The 19,744-nt window shown below is 38.9% G+C and overlaps 1 protein-coding gene across 1 annotated transcript in view; it reads left to right on the forward strand.

The window, feature by feature from the left end:
* Positions 1-8,487: 8,487 nt before the first annotated feature.
* The window catches only part of LOC139145710 (transmembrane protein 132E-like), a 40,512-nt gene continuing 29,255 nt past the window's right edge, over positions 8,488-19,744 (forward strand). Inside the window, exons 1-2 of the mRNA XM_070717021.1 lie at positions 8,488-8,735; positions 18,264-19,101. Coding sequence (XP_070573122.1) covers positions 8,630-8,735; positions 18,264-19,101 — 944 coding nt within the window. The 5' untranslated portion in view covers positions 8,488-8,629. The remainder of the gene's footprint in view (positions 8,736-18,263; positions 19,102-19,744) is intronic.

Below are 19,744 nucleotides of genomic sequence, written 5' to 3' on the forward strand. Positions count from 1 at the left end.
ATAAAGCAATGCTAATTTTTGCTTACGCTTTGGTCTTTTGTTCAGGCAGGTCTAATAGAGTTCAGACCTGTGCCACTGAGATAACACTGTACTAATACTTTGGTTCAGATTGGTGGAGGGGGGGGGGGGAGGTGGCGCCCTGCACTACATCACACTCAGTATCTGACCCGATAAAAATGATGCCATTAACCAATTACTGTCAATGAACTATAAATTTCACAACACAGGTGAGCACAGCCCCTGGGGAGTCCTCACTTGGAAAACGATAAATACTGCCTCCCTTATTCAGATGTTACAGGGAAAAAAGTAGATGATGCTAAACTGATAATCAGTGTTTGTTACTTTGATATAGGCTCAATAGGTGTAAAGGTATATACCCTGGCATGTCCCGGAATGTGTTTTAAACAATGATTCATTTGTACTGCTGGGATGATGCTAAAAATACTCTTAGATAAGTGGACTGCCGCTAATTGATGGTTATCAACAGTAGGGTAGTTTGTGGTAGATCTCCTGGCACACGCCTAAATCAAAAGAGGGTTGATATTATGATACAATGTGTGTGGCTGAAAGATGACTACCTGTGCAGGAAATCTTCCTCATTATCACGCACGGCTTCATGGGAAAGCGGCTGCATTCAAAAGAACTGCATTGTGGGAACTGACTCACATGAAGAAGACCTTGAGATGACCCCTGTCTGATCAGCATAGAATGTAACCTTTTATCTAAGTGATTAAGTGATGAGCATGTCAATGTATTGAAATCAGTCAGCGGCATCCTGATGACCTCACCGGTAGAATCACATCCAACACATTAAAGACCCATTACTACAGACTCACATGACATAAAGTGTCCAATGTTTGATAATGTTTAAAAAAAAAACTGTGGAGGTAAATTCATAAAAATTACATTATCTGTTGCGGTGTGCAGCATTTAAGAATAGACAGGGTCTGGTTCTAATGCATTGGTTTCGGTTTAATAAGATAGTGACCATAGAATAATAAAATATCAGACTATAAACCACATCTGTTCCTTGTCTTGTCACCTTCATTAGCATGCAAAAAACATTTTTCTTGTAGTCAATGAAAAGTGAATTACAAAAAAAGAAATAAACAAATAAGCAGTAAATACAAAAACAAACAAACAGATAAATAAAAACATAGATTATATAAATGAATGAATAAATAAATAAGTACCATTGATAACCATATTTTCTGAAATAGCATTCAAAATTATTGAGTTTTGGTTTTCTCTTGTTTGATATTTGCAACTGAGTAAAATCAACAGGGTTCTCCTGTCTCTGAATTTATGATCAGTACAAAACATAGCATTTTTGTTTATATGTTCTTCATTGATATTTGTCTGTTCTCCGGAGGTTCACTGTTTATTAAGGATTGAAAACATTACCACTTCAGAGATTCTCAACTGAAATTCTTGATTACTCTCTTTAATGTTGTATTAGCCTGGAGACACCTGCACTCCACTCAACACTGCTGGTTCCAAGCTCTCGACTTGAGTCAGCTGATCGTGCCAAAGTACGCTCTCTGCCTTGGCAGAACACATCAATTTTACTGGGAGCAACCAGTAAATCGACCTGTGCCGTTTTTCCTATCTGAGGAAATACAGTACATGGCGGAATATGATAATGTTGCCATGGAAATGTTAATACCGCTAACCTCATTTGGCAGACCTGGACACAGCAACAAATAACAAGCCTTTCTCAGTGGTCAAATTAACGTGGGCAGACTGATAGCCGCCATGCCGAGATATTTTGACTTTTTTAAGTGGTATGAAAAGAGGAACACACAAAATACTGCACTCATGAGTTGATACCCTACAAAAACATATTAAAGGATACAGGAACAATGGAACAGCATAGATTCCCTGTCAAACTGTTTGGAGATGTTCATCAAATATGTATGTTTTTTAAAAAAAAAATGAGGTGTAAGTTCTCATTTTAAACAGCATCCATAGAAACACAGAAAAATTACACAGACAATTTACAACTGAAACACTGTGATTCAACATATTCACTTGTTGGGGGAAAAATAACTTATGGGAAAATACTTTTTTTATAAAGTTTGAATTATTTGAGTGGTAAGTTGTGCTGTTTGATCATGTCTTGAAATATGCAGAGTGGTTGACTGAATATCATACCTCCAAATCACCTTACAGATAGAACAGATTAAAGAAGATATGACAAAATTGTTTGTAGCTACCAGATTAAATGGACAGATAGCTGCTATATACTCAACTAACAACTACACAACACAGTGGGCATGTACTTCACTCTGATAACACTGTATAAAACTGCAATCAGAATTTATATGATTTTGTTATTGTTTTCTAACTTTTTGTTATAAAAAACAAGGTTGACAAAGAGCAGATGCCCTTCCCCCCACCCTCCCATTTTAGAAAAAAAGCACTATGAGTTGATATACTGAATAAATACACTCCTAGCTACTGTTCATTTGGAAGTTTATGAAAGAACACAAGCCATTGACTGCTGGGTTTTCTACCTTGTCATCTTACGGTGTCAAACATAGTCCTCCAAGATTTGTAAATATTGTCCAACGTTGTTCGTGTCAATCAATCTGACAAGATGTGGTTTTTAAGGTAAACAAGTGATGGAAAACGCACTGATCTTTGAAGTTTACACACTCTCAGTACACAACCTGTTCTGAGCATGCTCACAAGTGAGGTTTTCATTTAATCAGATTGCCTATAGGAGATGTTGTTGCAGCCTCCATGTTGCTTGGTGACAATATCACATTATTAACGGAAGTATGACAGAATTGCTTGTCTGGAAAATTTGTCAGAGTCTGCCCATAAGGTGAACTGCTTTTTTCGCACGTAACAAAACAAATAGGGTTATTTAAACATTCCTCCACTTTTGATCAAAGCTCACATGAAAAAATGAAAATTTCCCACACCCTACTTCACAAACTCCAAACTTACATTTGTGTTGACTTCAAAGCAATCGATTGAAAAGGGAACTGCATTGTACATTTATATATTTTATTTCATTTTTAAACCGACTATTCTATATATAAGACACATTCAATGTATCAAAATGGCAGCAGTAACTCCAAATATATTGATTGGTAAATGTATTTAAACATTCTTGAATTAGTAGTTTCTGTGATTTCAAATCCGAGCATATTCAAAGCTACACAGGTCAAGATTAAGCAACCCACTTTCCTAGTTTACATAACACTGTCAAACAAAATGTCCATAATCAAAGTAGGACGGAAAGTGGGGGGGGGGGGGGAGGGAGATTGCTGCCACAGCTGACCTGGGTAGTACAGGGATACTCAAGCTTCGTAATTCTTATGCAATGTGTGTATCTTAGAGCTTTTTTTTTAGTTGAAAATTTCTAAATCTGACGTTTTTTATCCAGACATCGATCCAGACACAAACGCAAATTGGTCTTGTTGGAAAGAAAGAAATAGAATGATAATCCAATTAAACATACTATTACCTTTTTTCACTTTTTTCAAATTAACCTGCATATATTGTCCACCCTGTATGCAAATTCCAGGATGGGATTCAAAATCACTAATATCATTGACGGTGGATTAACACATAAATTTCAGATGCCATTTTGATGTTGCCATGTGAAAAAGAGAGAAAAAAACTGTAACAGTATTCGTGTAGCATTAGTACCAAGATAAGCAATAAGCTATACTTTGTCTTCGGCTGAAACACCAGTTTATTACATTCCTTTTACGAGCACGAAGTTTTAGATAGTTGGAGATTATATAACCATGACAACGTCTGCATGTAATTTATAAATTGCGTAAAAGAAAGCTTCTCTTTGTATTGAGAATTTTGATTTGTATCGCAAGAGAAAATGGAACTTAGAAAATGATTAATTGCTGGCAAGCTCTGTCAAAACCCCCCACTGTTTAATTCAGACCAAATCTAATAAAGCTGCTTCGGTACAGAGTATTAAAAAGGCAATTTATCAAACACAAAACCTAATCACTTAGTTAAGAAATGACCAAACACACATATAACACTTGGTTTCATCTACATCTCTCCCGTGGTATGGTGATCCAGTGTACATACCGCCACTGTCAAAGTACCTTGTACCGACTGAATACTTTAATCATAACCTGGGTGCCGAGAGCATAGGCCGCCGGTTACCATAATAACGCACCGGGAGAGAGCAATGTTTGTGCTACCAATGCCGATGAGAAAGCGCTGCTGACACGACACACCTGATAAATAACTATCTCACCCAGGAACACATACTGAATACCATACTGTTTCTCTGCTGGACCAGCTGGCCATAGGTCAAAGGTCACACAATTCACACCTTTGGCTGGACAACTAAAAAAAAGCCATATTTGGGATTCACATACAGACTTTTACAGTAATTATAGAGTTATGAAATGTTTTCTATGAATAATATGCAAAAATTGTGCTCGTACTTGATGTAATCTTAAAAGGGCCATTAACTTAACTTTTGATGATTTTTTTTCACAATTTATGTTTTCAATGTCAACTACAATTTCTTGTTCTACTCTCCAAAAAATGTTGAGGTACACAGTATTCAGCTTGTCAACCCAGCCTACACATGTACAAACTGCATTGTTATTGTTGACAAGTGAATTCTGATCCAGACTAGAATTCATACAACAACAGTACATTTTACACCTATAGATGCTGTGTTGACAAGCTAAATAGATGTGTCAATATGCTTTGGGGAGTAGAACAATAATTTGCGATTGACATACAAAACAAAAATAGTGAAAAAATCCCTAAAAGTTACAGCTGCTGGTTCAATGGTGGAGCCTCTCCATTGTCTATGGCTGTACCCGGTGAGTTTGTAATTTCACTTCTGCAATTTGGTTGCATGCACCTAGAGCACATAATTTGTCAAATATCATAAATTCAAATTTTTGGCGATCTGATGAAGAATGGAGATTCCTATTAGTTTCACTCATTGATCATAAAAGGGAATAATATACAGTACATGTTCCTTGAGGTGAAAAGGGATCAAGAATTTCATTCATGAAATTCTGCCTTTAAGAAATAATTAAAGGCCTGAACTTGCACAAGAAACTGCCAACCAATTTCTTGATGTTTATGTTAATTGGCTTACTGGCTTTTTAACTTCTTTTGAATAATTTCTGATGATTCTTTTATTTCATTATAATAACATTATAATTTGATCATCTAAATATTAAATATTATGGCTAAGTAAACTTCCTAGTCACTGATTTTACATTCATTAAAAATTTGTATGTAGCAAAACTTAACTTTGTTGCGCTGCTTATTTACATTCTGTTATGTTGTTTCAGTTTTATTAAAATTTTCCATTCAAATAGAGGATTACCTATTCACAAATGGAGAGATGTTTTCCACGGATGACTTTCTGGTGACTGGTATGGAACAGGGTAATATAGAGTAATTGCCACAGGGTAATACGTCATCAAAACTTGGCCATTATTCACAAGCTAAGCTATAAATTGCTTTTATCGCCAGATCAAAGGCTTGTTACAATTTTTAAATAATTTATTGACCAATTTCCTGTTTCTGTTCCTGACTTTAATAAATATCTTTTTTATTGACAATTACTTGGAAACAAACAAATGGAATCAATGAATGAATGAATGAATGAAACCACATCTGAAGCAGCAGATAATATTAACACTGTATATATCAAGACTTGTTTATCATACTTTTTTACCAATCTCCTATTTCTTATGATTAAACAACAGCACCATTTCTATTGTCATTCCCTGCCATACCCCCACAACAATTTTGATGTAGGAAGTTTGGAGCATTTCTAATGTTTACAAGAATTTTACGGCATACTGAGATGATTCAAAGCTTGAAATTCGCAACAATGTTCCTTCTATCACCTATATGATAGGCAGTTTGTCCATAATCAATCCTTTGCTTACATATGTGGTTTTGAATACCATTTTCCCTTGAGATTTCATGCAATTCTAACATCTTTTATGGAAGTTTGTTCAGGCTGAGTTTGGTATTGGTGTTTACAGGAGAGCCACACAGATCTTTTATGTGAAATTTGTGGATGTAAATACTTTAATCAGGGCGTATGACATGTGGACTGGACAAAAGAATTTATTGGGTGAACAGAAACCGTGCCAGTAGGTGGTCCAGTGTCTCCTCCCCCTTGTCTCTGATTTACCATAGACCCCTATTTTTAATAAGATCTATGGATTTACTGATCATCAAACAGTTTCTTGCAAAATGGAGTCTTTTCTATTTTAACTGGCAATGGGGGGAGGCTAATGCATTATTGATTATCATAGAAGAAGACTACAACCATCCTATTCACTTTTTACATTGAAGAACTACTATGTGTGAAGTACATGTAAAATGGGTTTGGGGGACTTTCGAAACTACTCCTTGTGTTCCGTAAAAGGGAACTTAACAATTCTGAAAATTTGTTTTTGTCGCATTACTCCCTAACAACTGACTTCTGAAGAATAGACAGACAAACACAAAAACAAATTAATGTCTGGTTACTTAGGTTTGACATTATCAATTCAGCAGTTTCATTTTGTTTTTTCCACATATTTGAACACTCTAGATCTTTTTATTACAGGTATAAATTCCGAGTAATCCTCCATTTCTTTGTATTTCTTGTAATGCCAGACCCGTTCTAATTACAATTCATATGACAATTTCCTCCGAAAAGCACGCCTTTACAACACAAAACCATAACCCCTATCTGAAGTGGGTGTAAGCGACTTCCAGCGGTTTTCACTGGACATATTAGACATTCCTGCATAATTGCGAAACAAATCAATTAGTCGCACTTCCAGAGTTATTGTCTCTGCTGATGTGACAACGACTTGTTGAGTGCAATGAATAACCCACTCAGACTGGTTTAAGTATCATCAATTTCAACAATCTCATTGGCCTTTCCTGTGATCTATTTAGCATGATTGGCTTACCGGCATTACAACGGAACGCCTGCGAAATTAACAACAATATGATAAAGTCACCGTTGATTGAACTAAAACTGAGACTGATATACACGAGAGGATGAACAGACGATAGCAGCTCAGAGATCACACTTTGTGTACGTACGCACCGCGCTCCAGCCGACAATCTCGGGCTCCATCTCACTAACGTTATGAAAAATCGCTATTGCGCTATGCCAGAGACACTCCCGACATATCAAGCCCAAATTTTAAAAACTAAAATATTCATTATAATATTTCATAATCTGAAACTTGAATTTTTTAAAACTTCCCAAATCCAGTCAGAGAACAAAATACGTTTTTAATGAAAAGTGCGTTTCGAGCATTCGAGTTGTCGTGGGACAAATAAGGATACGACCAAGGCTGAAAAGTATAAGCATGGAATACATATAAATTTGTTATTGCGACCAGCGGGACTGTAAAATCTGTATCTACGTCATGGTTTTAAAGTTTAATGTCAGGGCTGTATAATCCACCCGCTGGGTAACTGTGGTTACGAGGCATTCACTTTAGGCCTACCGGCAACTTTTTTACCGCCAATGGACGTGTGCAGGGAAGACGACAGAACGCCAATATACGAGCGATCAGGTTCGCTATGTTGCCCGTCGGCCTCGGGATTTAACAAGAGACCAGCGAGGTGATATAAAAACAAACCGACCTAAAACTGAAACCGCCACGACGAAAGCTGTAAAGTTACCATGGATGGAGGTCAATGGCGGGTCAACTATAAAAACAAGTACCCCGGAGTCTCGTCGGCGCATATACGATATAGGCCTACATCGTGATGTTATAAAGAAGGATTCAAGCGAACGCTAATCAAATTTCATGACAGCAGTAAAACTCAGCCATAAGCCGATATGGCCGATAAAACCAAGGCTGGCATGACATTTAGGCCGACATCGGCATGAAATTTCTTTTGCGACGGCACGAACCATCGTCACAGCAGTGTTTAATATTTAGCTATTCTATAGTGATGGCCCGATAGATACAAACCTTACACAATGCCGGCAACCATCAAAAGTTAGACAATTTCGCAGTTGTGTGGTGATTCTGGCAAGTACCCGTGAACTAGTGCCGATCAGTTGTGTTTAGGACCGCTTCTGACCCGGAATCACTTGCCCGAGACAGGAAGTATCGATATAATCAAGAGTTAATGATATTGTTTGTCGGCATGCGGCACACACAAAGATATCCGATTTCAAAGGCGCTGAATTGAAATTAAGTCGAGAAACCGACAGCCAATTACAGACTTTTATTAGCATGATCACGTGTCAACGCTGTTTATTACACTGAGTGAGTGTTCCTTAGTGGATTACCTTCCGCGAAATAACAAAGTTCCAAAAATTATATTATTTCCGATCTGTTCGGTTGATAACGCTTATTTTAATCCCCCCACAAATTATAGTAGATGGTTTTTGGCAATGCATATGATAGATATTAGCAAAATATATGTAAAACAGCAAATTGTCCTGGCGGAACGATTTCTTTGTTTATAAGTGATCCGTCCCTTCGCATGTGTATTATGGAAATAAGTGGTTTAGATCTATTACACTGAAGGTAGCATGCATAATGCCATTTCTCAACTATGTTGTTGAGGTTCAGCCGAGAGATCTACCGACGTTGATGCCCTGTCTGATGTATGATCGTACTACTAGGAGGTGATTATGCCTGTTGTTTTCCGGCCGAGCGGACGGCCGAACGCCGCGGTGGCTCTCGGATCGTGTATTATAGGCTGGTTTCCCTTGCTTCTGATATTCAGTCAGTTTGACGGTAAGGTTTTAACGTTTGTTTGTGGCATCGATAGATTAGCGGCGTAATTCGCTATTAAGTACAAACCCCTACACAGACAAGTGTATACTAGTACAGCGATCTCGTTGTCGCCGCCGAGCCGCGATCGTCGACGGAACTCACGGCAACGTTACCCCTGTTACTGATCACCGAAAAGAAATAATAACAATAATAATAAATGTGTTTGTATATTCGAGGGGAAAGTAAATCGACACTCTGGTACGCGCTGAGAAGTCGAGTCCTTATCTCGATAGAAATCTGCACCCCGTAGTGAATTGAAACCGGCGTAGGCATTTCATTGGAATTGAAACACCGCTTTTAGAATATCACTGACAGGGAATGCTGTTGATTATAAAGTGGTGTTCTAGTTGCATGAAAGCTATACCGATTTTCGAAAATACCTCACGAGCAGTACTTGCAACTCGTGCGCTTCGCGTATCATGAGACAAGAGCGCAGCAGTGCGGCCCTCTGCAGCCGCGATTCAATGAAGTGTCTCCCTGCTAGCTGTCCACTGTGAGGTCGTACGTTTGAAAGGAATCCCCGACCGGCGATATTGCAATTCCTCCCCAACTTTCACTGAGCGCGTCGAGTGAGAGTAACCATCTCACTATGCACTTTTGCAAGGTAGTGACAGAAGACGGCTTTTGAGTGTTGCTCATGCATTTGGCAATAGGTAACAATACCTGTGATGTTTTTATTTGAGCTAGTGTCATTAGCATGCAGTACAGGGCTTTTCGATTTGACAGCTTTCAAATACGGCAAGCCCCAACAATTGTCTTTGCCACAAACACAGAAGGCTCAATTTCTAGAGTTCGGGAACAGTAAAGCCTTTCTTTTGGGAACAGTCCACGTATTACTCATGGTACCACTTTACTGCGTTTAGTTTAAAAGAATGTACTTGCCCGTGAGCTGGTTGTTGACTAATTCTCTGTAGTTAAAAACGACGCACTGATAGATAGTGTTCGGGACTGTGTGATAAATTATATTGAATCTTGGTTAAACTGTACCGAACTTTACAAGTGTGTGTGGCCTTGTGTCGCCTCTGTCAATGGTAGCGACGTTTGTAAGTCTCTACAACTTTCAAGACGTGTACGCGGTTCCAATGACAGGGATTGAGTACATGTATATAGGAGCTAGATATGTTTGCGGTGCGAAAATAATCTATTTACCGACTCTATTATTCACCTACAATGTGCTTTGCATATGCGCTCAGAGTTGTTGGGGGAAAAAAAGGAAAGTTCTCTTTGCCGCCGTGTGCTGATATCTCATAGACGACCAGCGTGAAATGTTGAAACCGTCCGCCGTCAAAATTAGCAGAGCCCGGGGAAGAAACCCTACAAAAGCTATGCGCGGTTAACTAAAAGGTCGTCTGCTAGGAAAAACATTTGTGGAAACTGTGTCTGTATCAAGTTGCCGTAGAAAGAATTTTCACGTTAAAAATTATGCCAAGGAATTTTCCCTTTGTTTGGATTTTGTGGCTTATCGTGGTTAGAGTCGGGTCACTTTGCTAGTTGAATGGCGGAGTTTGTAACGCAGGTAGCGCGCCAGACACGCAAGGGGTCCTTCTACCCACATCATCCCAAGCGGTGAAATTCTCAGCTGAAAGGTGAAACCACCCGGAGGCGTTCGGAAGATACGGAGAAAAAAACACGCAAATCTTCTGTACGTGTGACAAAAAAAGTCTTGGTCGGTTTGTTTGATGATATGACCATGTTAGCATTTTATGGCCATTTAAATGGTGCTGTACGTAGAGCGGCCCGGCCCATTGAAGTGTAAATAGTTAGTTAGAAATGCACTGAATCGGTTTTGGGAGTGTGCCATCGACTGTGCGTGCAATACTACCTATGTGTTTTAAGTTGAGCAGTTTTATGACCCTCAATTCCAATTTCATGTAACCGTGGCAAAATCTTCACACTTGTTAAACATTTCTTTGAATTCCACAACACCACATTGTTGAGAAAATCTTCCAATTCTTCAGAGAGGTGAAATATGGGAAAGCTTTACTTAAACTTTGATTAGTGCGCACACATTTTGATCTCGAAAGTATATGAAGCAATTGTGTCCTGCGTAGACACTAAAGCATGCATGTATAAAATGAAATCGGCAACAAAGTTATCTGATATTGCAGCTTAGGAAGGTGAATTATCCAACTCAAATCTGCTAAAACTTAAAATTTCCTGTATGAAAATATATTGCTGTTCAGTCTGAAGCTAAATCAGGTGAAATTGTTGAGAAAAGAATTTTGAATCAGATGAAGTGAGTATTCAATTGCTGCATATCTCCATATATTGTTTCCTTTTAGTATAGGAGAGATCGTACATTTGATGAACGACAGATAAAGTTTTGAATACATCGATCATTAGACCCCCCAAGTTAATATGAAAACCATTTGTACACTATGTTATCAGCATCTTTAGCCATAGACAGTAGACAGTATAAGGGAAGACCTACTCTCAATATGGTTTAACATTTCTCAACAGAAAACCGCTGAAGAAAATGTTTACATTTAGAAATGAAATGTTTCATTTTAAAAAGGTCAGACTGTTGTTGTTTTTTCCTCTCTTCATGTGGTAGATTACCTAAATATTTGCAAAGTACTGAGCCCCCCCCCCCCCCCCAATGCTCACTACTGGCGAGAGCATTTGGTGGTGGATAGGCAGAGATTTTGGTATGCATTTTAACTGTACCGTGTGACTTTTTTAAGGGGCTTCTTCTTGAGGAAGCATAAACATCTTAAGAGAGAGAGCCATACAAGGGAACATTCAGCTAGCATGACACAGCTGTACAATTGACGGTCATAAAATTTTATAAACCCAACATGTCGTAAAAAAGACCCCTGTCCACAATGGCCCACTGGACTCCTTGGAAACAAAAGCGTAGTGGCCATGAACGTTTGAGGCTGATCCACTCCTCTTGAGAGACTACACAGATTATTGGGCAAAGTACAAAGTTGTAAATTTTATTCAAAACCATATTTGTTCAAGAGTGGACAGTCATTTATTCAGCAACTTCAAATATTCTGACACGAATTTTGAAACACCATGAAAAGTCACTGGTATGAGCATGAAATTTAAGGGCTGTGGTTTTTGAAATTTCTGACCCATCGTTAAAGTCAGACATGCAAAGTGAATCGCCTCCCCTCTTCCAGAAATAGAGTAGGACCCAGTTTTATTATGCCCAGGAGATGGTGTTTGCACTGACATAAAACCAGTCTAAGCATGTAGTAACCTACCCTTCCTATGTCTGCCGTCTTTATCTCCGCTTCAATCATAAAAAGTTATACCTTTTCCCCATTCAGTCTTTATGTCTCCTCTCAAACTTTTATTTCGCCTGACCTCTGCTAGCAGACCCCCTAGGTCAGTGGTTGTATGTGCCATGCCTGTTCTTTGCACCAGGGGTAAGGAATAACAAGACAAATTCTTGTTTAAATGCAGACTACATTTGTGATCTGAGACACAAGATATGGAAAGAGGATTTTTAATTTTAATTGCAGGAGCACAACACATGGTACACCTTTATCCATTGCTGTACTTTGCATTCTTTAGAGCAAAATTAACCTCAGAAATTCTTTAAACAATGTTTACAACTTGAAAACAAAAAACTTAGCCTTGTTTCATATGTTACACAAACCGACGGCATTCAGAGAAAAAAAATTGTAAATTTTATTATAAACACAAATTTCATCATTTTGCATGATTCCAAATTTATGATGAACATTTAGAAAGATTATGGCAAGTCTTTTCAATTTCAACGTAGGTAAAAAAGAATTTTCATTCCGCTAATTAGAGGTACACTGGCTTTTTTTTCAAAACTTTTCTTGCATGGGAAAAATTGTTTGGTCTGGGCATCTCTGCATTTGGCAGGTGTTGGGCCCACAAGATTATGCCTCTCGTACGGATATGAAAAAAAGAAGCAATTGAAAAGAAGTCTAAAATTCGTAGCTGTGAGGTGCAAGCATTTTTAAAAGCACTTCTTTGTCATTGCCTTGATAGCCGGGCCAATCAGAAGCAAAGACCTGCCTGAGATAGGAAATTCTGACCCCAAGCTGCAGATTGATCCGTGTGTTCCCACATATCTTCATCCTAGCCAGGGGTTGTGCACAAGGAAGAGAAAAAAATGTCTGGTATATTTGACCTCACTGAGGTGAAATCAGAGACAGTAAAAGCCGAAATGCCCCGCTTCCAGAATATATTATTCTGGAATACTCTTTGTGCATTCTATAATGGATAAGAGATAAAAGCAAGCATTAAATATTCCGCTTTAGGTGAGAAAGCAAAACCTGTGTTGTCTACATGTACCTCTGTCATGTTTCTAGGACAGCCAATGAGGTTGAATGGCAAAGGTATTAATTTTCCAGGGTGTTTTTTGCCAACATAATACCAGAAATGCTATGTATGAGAAATTCAAATAGGCACTCGGGCCACTGTGCTTTGGAGCTGAAGAAGAAAAAAATTCTATGATTTTAAAAATGGTAATCTATCTCAACACATTTGGTTGGAGGCCATGGAATGCATTTAAGTCAAACTCTAGGCTTCAGTGTGAGCTTCATTTGTTGATGTGTTGCTTTTAGGTATGTTGGGATCTGAGTATTTTCTGTGAATGACAAATACAAACTTCTCCTTTGTGCTTGCCGGCTTATGCCTTTGATACCAGAATATTACCCACCGACACGAACTCACACACCCACTCACACATACAAAACAGCATCAGAATTTCATCCTGAGTTGCTGTGGATATAGTCTGTCATCTTGCTATGTAATTGCCTAGAAATCTGAGAGCGTAGCCAGATATGACCGTGTAAACTATACCCCGCCATGACCACATTGTTGAAATTAAAAAAAAATCACACGACCTACTTTTTTTCTGTAACATTTCTGAAGAAAATGAATTGCCTTCATCAGTGTCATACCCCTTCTGTCGTCAAGTCCACTTGCTGTCAGTGAACAATTCCCGGGCTAGTCACGGTTCCAATCTGCCTCCATGCACAACCTTATAATTACACCAAGATTGGGGTCAGGGGTCATCCATCACCTGTTGTTGGGTTAATTAAGAACTACACACCATATTGAGTGATGGTGAGCAGAGACTTGGTTTTGATGCGACGCTTTTAACTTTGTTCCATCCCATTTTTTCCCGGTTGAGGTTTTGGTCATAATTTGCTCCCTAACAAAAGTTCTCCGTTAACAATTTTGCTAGAATGAAATATTATCTTGATATCAGCTGACTTATACATAAATTAGAATGATTTTAAGAAAAATGGTTTGTCTTCTGGCAAAATCCAAAAAAATTCTCTTAAATAGAGAAATCTTTGCAAAAGATTTTCTACAGTTGTTTGTTTTAATAGGTAGATTTTTTGACAGACATGACAAATGCTTGTCTCCAGACTGATTTGTAGTGGGCTTGGCCAAGGCACTGCATGATAGTACCAGTAGTACCAATGAAACATTGCGGAGGTACAACTTACAGATGAGCATATTTCTTTGGTGTCTGCATGTATCAGACAGGAGTCTCAGTGCACAAAACACACAAGCCAAATATGAATCTAAACCAGCATAACAGGACCTGTCTATAGGCAAGGCCAGACGGTGGGGATCATGTACAGCTCATTTGATCTCACCTGAGACCACCTGAACCCACAGGGATATGCCACACAGGCATCCAGTTTCCCACCTATCTTAAGACATGAAATAGAATACCTTTGTGACTGAGGATAAGCTGCTTTTTTATTGCGTGGATAGAGTGAAAAGAAGGCTTTGCTTTGGTTCAATATATGAGGTTTCAAGTCTCCTGTTGTTAGGTCCTCGGGTTCTGAATGTTGTTGCCATTCTCTGCTGTAGCCTATGCCATCGAGTTGCACAGCGTCGATTGGCATGTACCTCCTTCTACAAATTGCTATTGCTCTCATATTTGCCAATCTAAAAGACACTTTTGCTGTGCCTTTTATCATTTCCACAAGCTCAATTTTCATCACTTTTGTATTTACCCTGTCTCTACTTTTCCCAAAATGAAAATACTGTAATTTGGCAGCAGTCCTATGTAAATGAGGTCTTTGAGATGAAAGAATAGCTACGGACCAAGTCAACCTTGGAAAAAGATGATGGTGATGTATCGTTGGTTTGTCTTTTAGTCAGAGATGCCATGTCGGCTTTTCTGTCAAGGACTTTGGAGTCTGCCTCATGTTGAATTCAGAGGGTACATTTTTACACAGATGAACTCAAATTTCTAATGTGGCCTTGTCTAAAGTTTCGATGAAGCCATTTTGCGTTGAATGCTTATAACACGAAGCCAGATATTCAGGGATATGTCTGAATTGGCCGATTGATCTTGCATGTTTTTAATCTGCGTTGGTTACCAGTGTACCAATATGCCTGCATTCATCCATTCACTGCCTTTATCTGCTTGCAGACATGCACAACAGTGCTTTCTCTGCTTTTGCCCCCTCTCTGTCTCTCCCCAGCAATCCATCATAATTTGAACTTGTCACTTCAGCTGTGAAACAGTCCATTCTCTGGTGTGGGCATCTAGAAGCTTTGGGGTCCCTACAGGTCCTGACCTGGTTTCTACCAGTACAAAGAGAGCAGAGAATCACAGTAAACTGACAAGTGAAAGAGACAGATATGCTAGCCTGTGTGAAAAAAAACCTCCTCTCGCTTGAATTACTTATGAGGGTAAAGCTAATAGGGTAAAGCATGCACAACCCAAGATCTAGGACAGCTTTACATGAATCTGACAACCCTGTCCACGCAGAGAGAAGATGCGAGCCAATCATTCAGGTGTGTACATCAGTGGGCACTTCTATGCGGACAGTCAAATCAGCTACAGAAAAAAGCCCAGGCTGTTTTGATTGGATCAATAGAAACGCCAATGCTTTTGGTTATTGTTTCATTTTGAGTTGAATGAGAACCATAACACAGCAAATTAGCGCATTATCTTTATTCAGTAAGGTCGTCATTGCTTTTCAAGTAAGCATGGGAACATTGTTTTTCTTTCGTTAATTGGTTTCCCATATTACTTTGCAAGTGAAAATAGGCCTTCCTTAATTAGCATCTTTTTTTTTTTTCACTGCCCCAATGTCAATTTTCAAAAAATCTGTTATATGTTCCACTGAAGTTCAGTGTCCAGGTTCATATTTCTGTACATAAAAAAAAAATTGAGAAAAGTGACTGCGTATTCCAGAGTAAATCTTTCACAGAGTGTATATACACATACATACACACAAATAGGAAAACAATCTTTTGTATTGGTTCACCCAGAGTGTCTTTTCAGGAATCACACAAAGTTCAAAAGTTGTTTTGCCACTTCAAAGAGTTTTTGAAATCCAGTCGCCCAAAAAAGAGCTGGTGTGAGGAAAGTTTGCCGCCGAAAAACACTTATTGAAAGACTATCTGGAGTTTCACTGCTCAGACAACACCAAAAGGTGAAAACAGCTCAGTTTTTGTTTTCGCCAAGCTAGGTGGTCTCAGACTCGTAAAGTCAACTAAGTCAGCCTGCAGTGCCATGGTCAGTTTACAACCATCTCTCGGCTTTGTCACATTTGAATTCTTTCTATGGCTGCGGGTGCAAACATAAAAATTGTGCTTCCTGTGTTGGATGGCTGGCTTCGCTTTTTTATTAGCAAGCAGAACTCTTGTCTGCTGTTTTTATGGGAATTTTGCTTAACAGAGGCTTCAAAGGTGTTTTTCCAAAGAAGGTCAGCTGTGAGTGAGAATTGAGCATTGCAGTTCTCTGCAAGGAGAGGTGTAACTTTCTACTTCAGGTCTGAGACCCGATCTCTTTTATTTGACAAAGAGTCTGAAATTCACAAGTGTTTACAAAATTCACTACGTTCAAGTCATGACTATAACCCGCTGCATCTAATAGTTCTGTTGGTGTTGTTGGGTGGATGGAATATGTCAATAATTTCTCACTCACCTGACAAATTCCAAAACGAATGCAGACTTTCTTGTGTGATATCATCTGTGCTTGATTGATTGATTGAAAACACAACCAGCAAATGCTGCTGAAATGAAGTTGAGAATTTTAACCGTCAATATTCAGCTTGGAGGCAATGTTACCAATTTTTAGGCTGTGAAAAGGTACTAATTGATCAGGTCTGACCCGATTCAGCCAGGGCTAATTGGATTTTCTGAAAGTCATTTCAGGCCGGGTAATTGCCTTGGTATAGAATTCTGGAGTTGACTCTGACAGATTAAAGTGAAGTCTGATAAATATCTCCCATCGATGCCTCGAACTTTTGACATAAAAATTGTTCTTCTTCCAGAGTGACATAACAAGGGTTAAAAAGAAACTTTCACAAAATCTTACCTACATAATAAAACGATAAATGAATGTCGCAATCAGTGGATGTTTGTGTAAGTGGACATGACTGAAATAGTTGCATTTCACCCATGACTGTGCCATATGGAATGAATGTTGCAGAAATAGAAATTTAAACCAAATGAACAAAGCTGTCCGTGAAATACCGAAATACCGTTTGTTGCACAGCAATGGTTTATAAACAGAACCTATCGTGAATGCAGTCAAAGCCAAGTACCAGTATACATGGAGGGGTGGGGAGGGGGGGGGGGTGAGTGTTAGGAGGTGGAGGGGGAACTGATTTCAAAGGTTTCACAGAACATAGCCTATCAGGCTAAAGGGCCCTTGTGATGAATGCCTTTTACAGAGGTTTACAAACTTGTACTTTTGAGAGGGTGTTCAGATGTTTTGTCAGCTTTTCAAAGCATCTGTCATATTTTAGACCATTCATAGTGACAGCTCTGTCAACCAAAGAATGAAGTAAAACCTGCCAACTGTATCACTATAACATATTTGAACATCAGTGCAAAGTGTGTTTGTGTTTTTGTTCTCATTAATAAAAATTCTTTAAAAACGCATTTTTCTTTTCCTTTTTTTCCCCAAGTATTTCTGTCAAGAACTTAACCTCCAGGGTTATTTATCAGATATCACATGACAGTGTGTCAATCACTGTAATCTAGCACTTGAGGAATTCTCGGTGTTGACAGTTTTATTCTCAGCCTGACACTAGCCCGTATGCAACCAGAGGCAATTGCTACCATTGCGCAGTGGAAATGTATGAAAAAGGACTAAAGCTCTCTTGTCGGGCTTATCACATCTGATGCATGCCACATTTGTGTAAACTAAACTCTCAACATCTTGCACGCGGCAAGCTTCAAAGGCTTGGAACAGGATCGCCCGTACATGTTTTTTTGTGATATTAATTTACTTTTGCTGTTGACCAGACACCAGAAAATAAAGCCTCAATTTTTTTTGTCATTTTTCCCCCACTTCTGCAAGCATGCACAATATGTATACGGTGTGAAGAGGTGCTATACACATGCTCTTTGATGCTTGGATCTTGTTGACTCACCATGCTATCTCATATTAATTTCAGCTTGGCAAATATTGAGCCCTGTAAGTGAGCAAATATTGATCCAGAGTTTTAAGTGCTGTTCACATGAATGTCCAACATGAATTTTAAAGTATCTTGTCTTTTTTCTTTCCTTTTGTAGTGACCACATCCAGCAAGCTCAATAGCAAAGAGGAGTGGAGCTCGTTGTCACAGCTACAAGCAGAGTTCTCTGTGCCAGATCCGAGAGGGGTGTTCTTTCTTAAAAATCGTGCGTTTGATAGCCAGAGCGGCAGACAAAACTCGACAGAAACCTTTTCTGAGGTTCTCATTGGAATAGTTAATCCTGCTAATCATGTAGTGCAGGCCTCATACGGACCTTTCAGTGTGGAACAGGACACACTCAAACAGAACACATCGAAAAAGTATTATTCGCATGTTGATATTGCGACGTACATGGTCAAATCCACCGTCAGAGCTTCAAGCTCAGTCGTCAAAGTCTTATTCCACATTACACATGGGTTAGAAACCCACAATAATGGCGCCACAAGTACGAACCTTAATAAAGAAGTACCCTGCCTTAAACTCTACCTTCTGTACAATGAACATGAGCAGACGGCCGCTTGCAAGCCGCACGGCCGCAAACTTATCTGCCTTTTGGAGGTTGAGATCCCCAATAGCTGGTGGATTGAAATGGAGACTGGGGGACATGATCAGATCAAGGTTTACTACACCATTGAAGACTATGAGGAAAACTCTTCATGTCAACAGAGCAGTGGAAATTCCATCCGACTGGGAAAACTTTCTGACAATGGTAAAGAGCCTCAGCTCTACCGCGTCGGTGACGTTACCATGATGCGGTCGGATCCAGAGTTCAAGTTGGTGAAGGATAACCCACACATCTGGCTGGAAGTGCCACAAGAAGATCTTTTCCCTGGAACAAAATTTGTTATCAGTGCCCTGCTCCTGCCAAACTCGACACTTTCATCGTTTTCTATTAAGTAAGTCTCCTGCCTGACAAGCTGTGTTCTTGCATTTATATACATATAAATGCAAGAACACACATATATGTGGCCTTTGCGTTCAATGAATAGCAAATGTTGTTTGTAAAATGTAATGTAACTAGAGGAAAAACTCACATGTCAAAATTTTCTAACTGAACATAAATGAGTATCATTTTCTTGGAAAACTGTTTAACATACAAAAGTAAACAATTTCGTCATAAATGACAGCATTTATCAATTCTCAATAGAAGCGGTGACTCTGTTGATTCATCGATTTTGAAGACATAGTTGATATTTTGTTCTTGGTTCAACCAGCAGACAATATTCAGATTTGTGTGGCTGAGTGAATGGGTATACGAGTGTGCTCTTGTATGTGCACCAATGAAGATATACGCATACATGTCATTTGAAGATGTGGCTTTGCATAAAAATGCTATAAAGCCGGGAATTTTCATAATAAGGATAAAATTTGTATGTTGTAGAATCAAATGTGTGGTAGACCTTGGTATTTTCGATTTGGTTCCATTCAAAGCAGGTTGCTTACATTGAGTATGCATTGTTCATATGGAAAGAGTTAGCATCCAACAAGCAATTGTATGGTTTCACTGTGTGACCGTACAAATTGTTGACTGTAAGTCAT

Source organism: Ptychodera flava, chromosome 12 (assembly GCF_041260155.1).
Source record: "Ptychodera flava strain L36383 chromosome 12, AS_Pfla_20210202, whole genome shotgun sequence".
NCBI lineage: Eukaryota > Metazoa > Hemichordata > Enteropneusta > Ptychoderidae > Ptychodera > Ptychodera flava.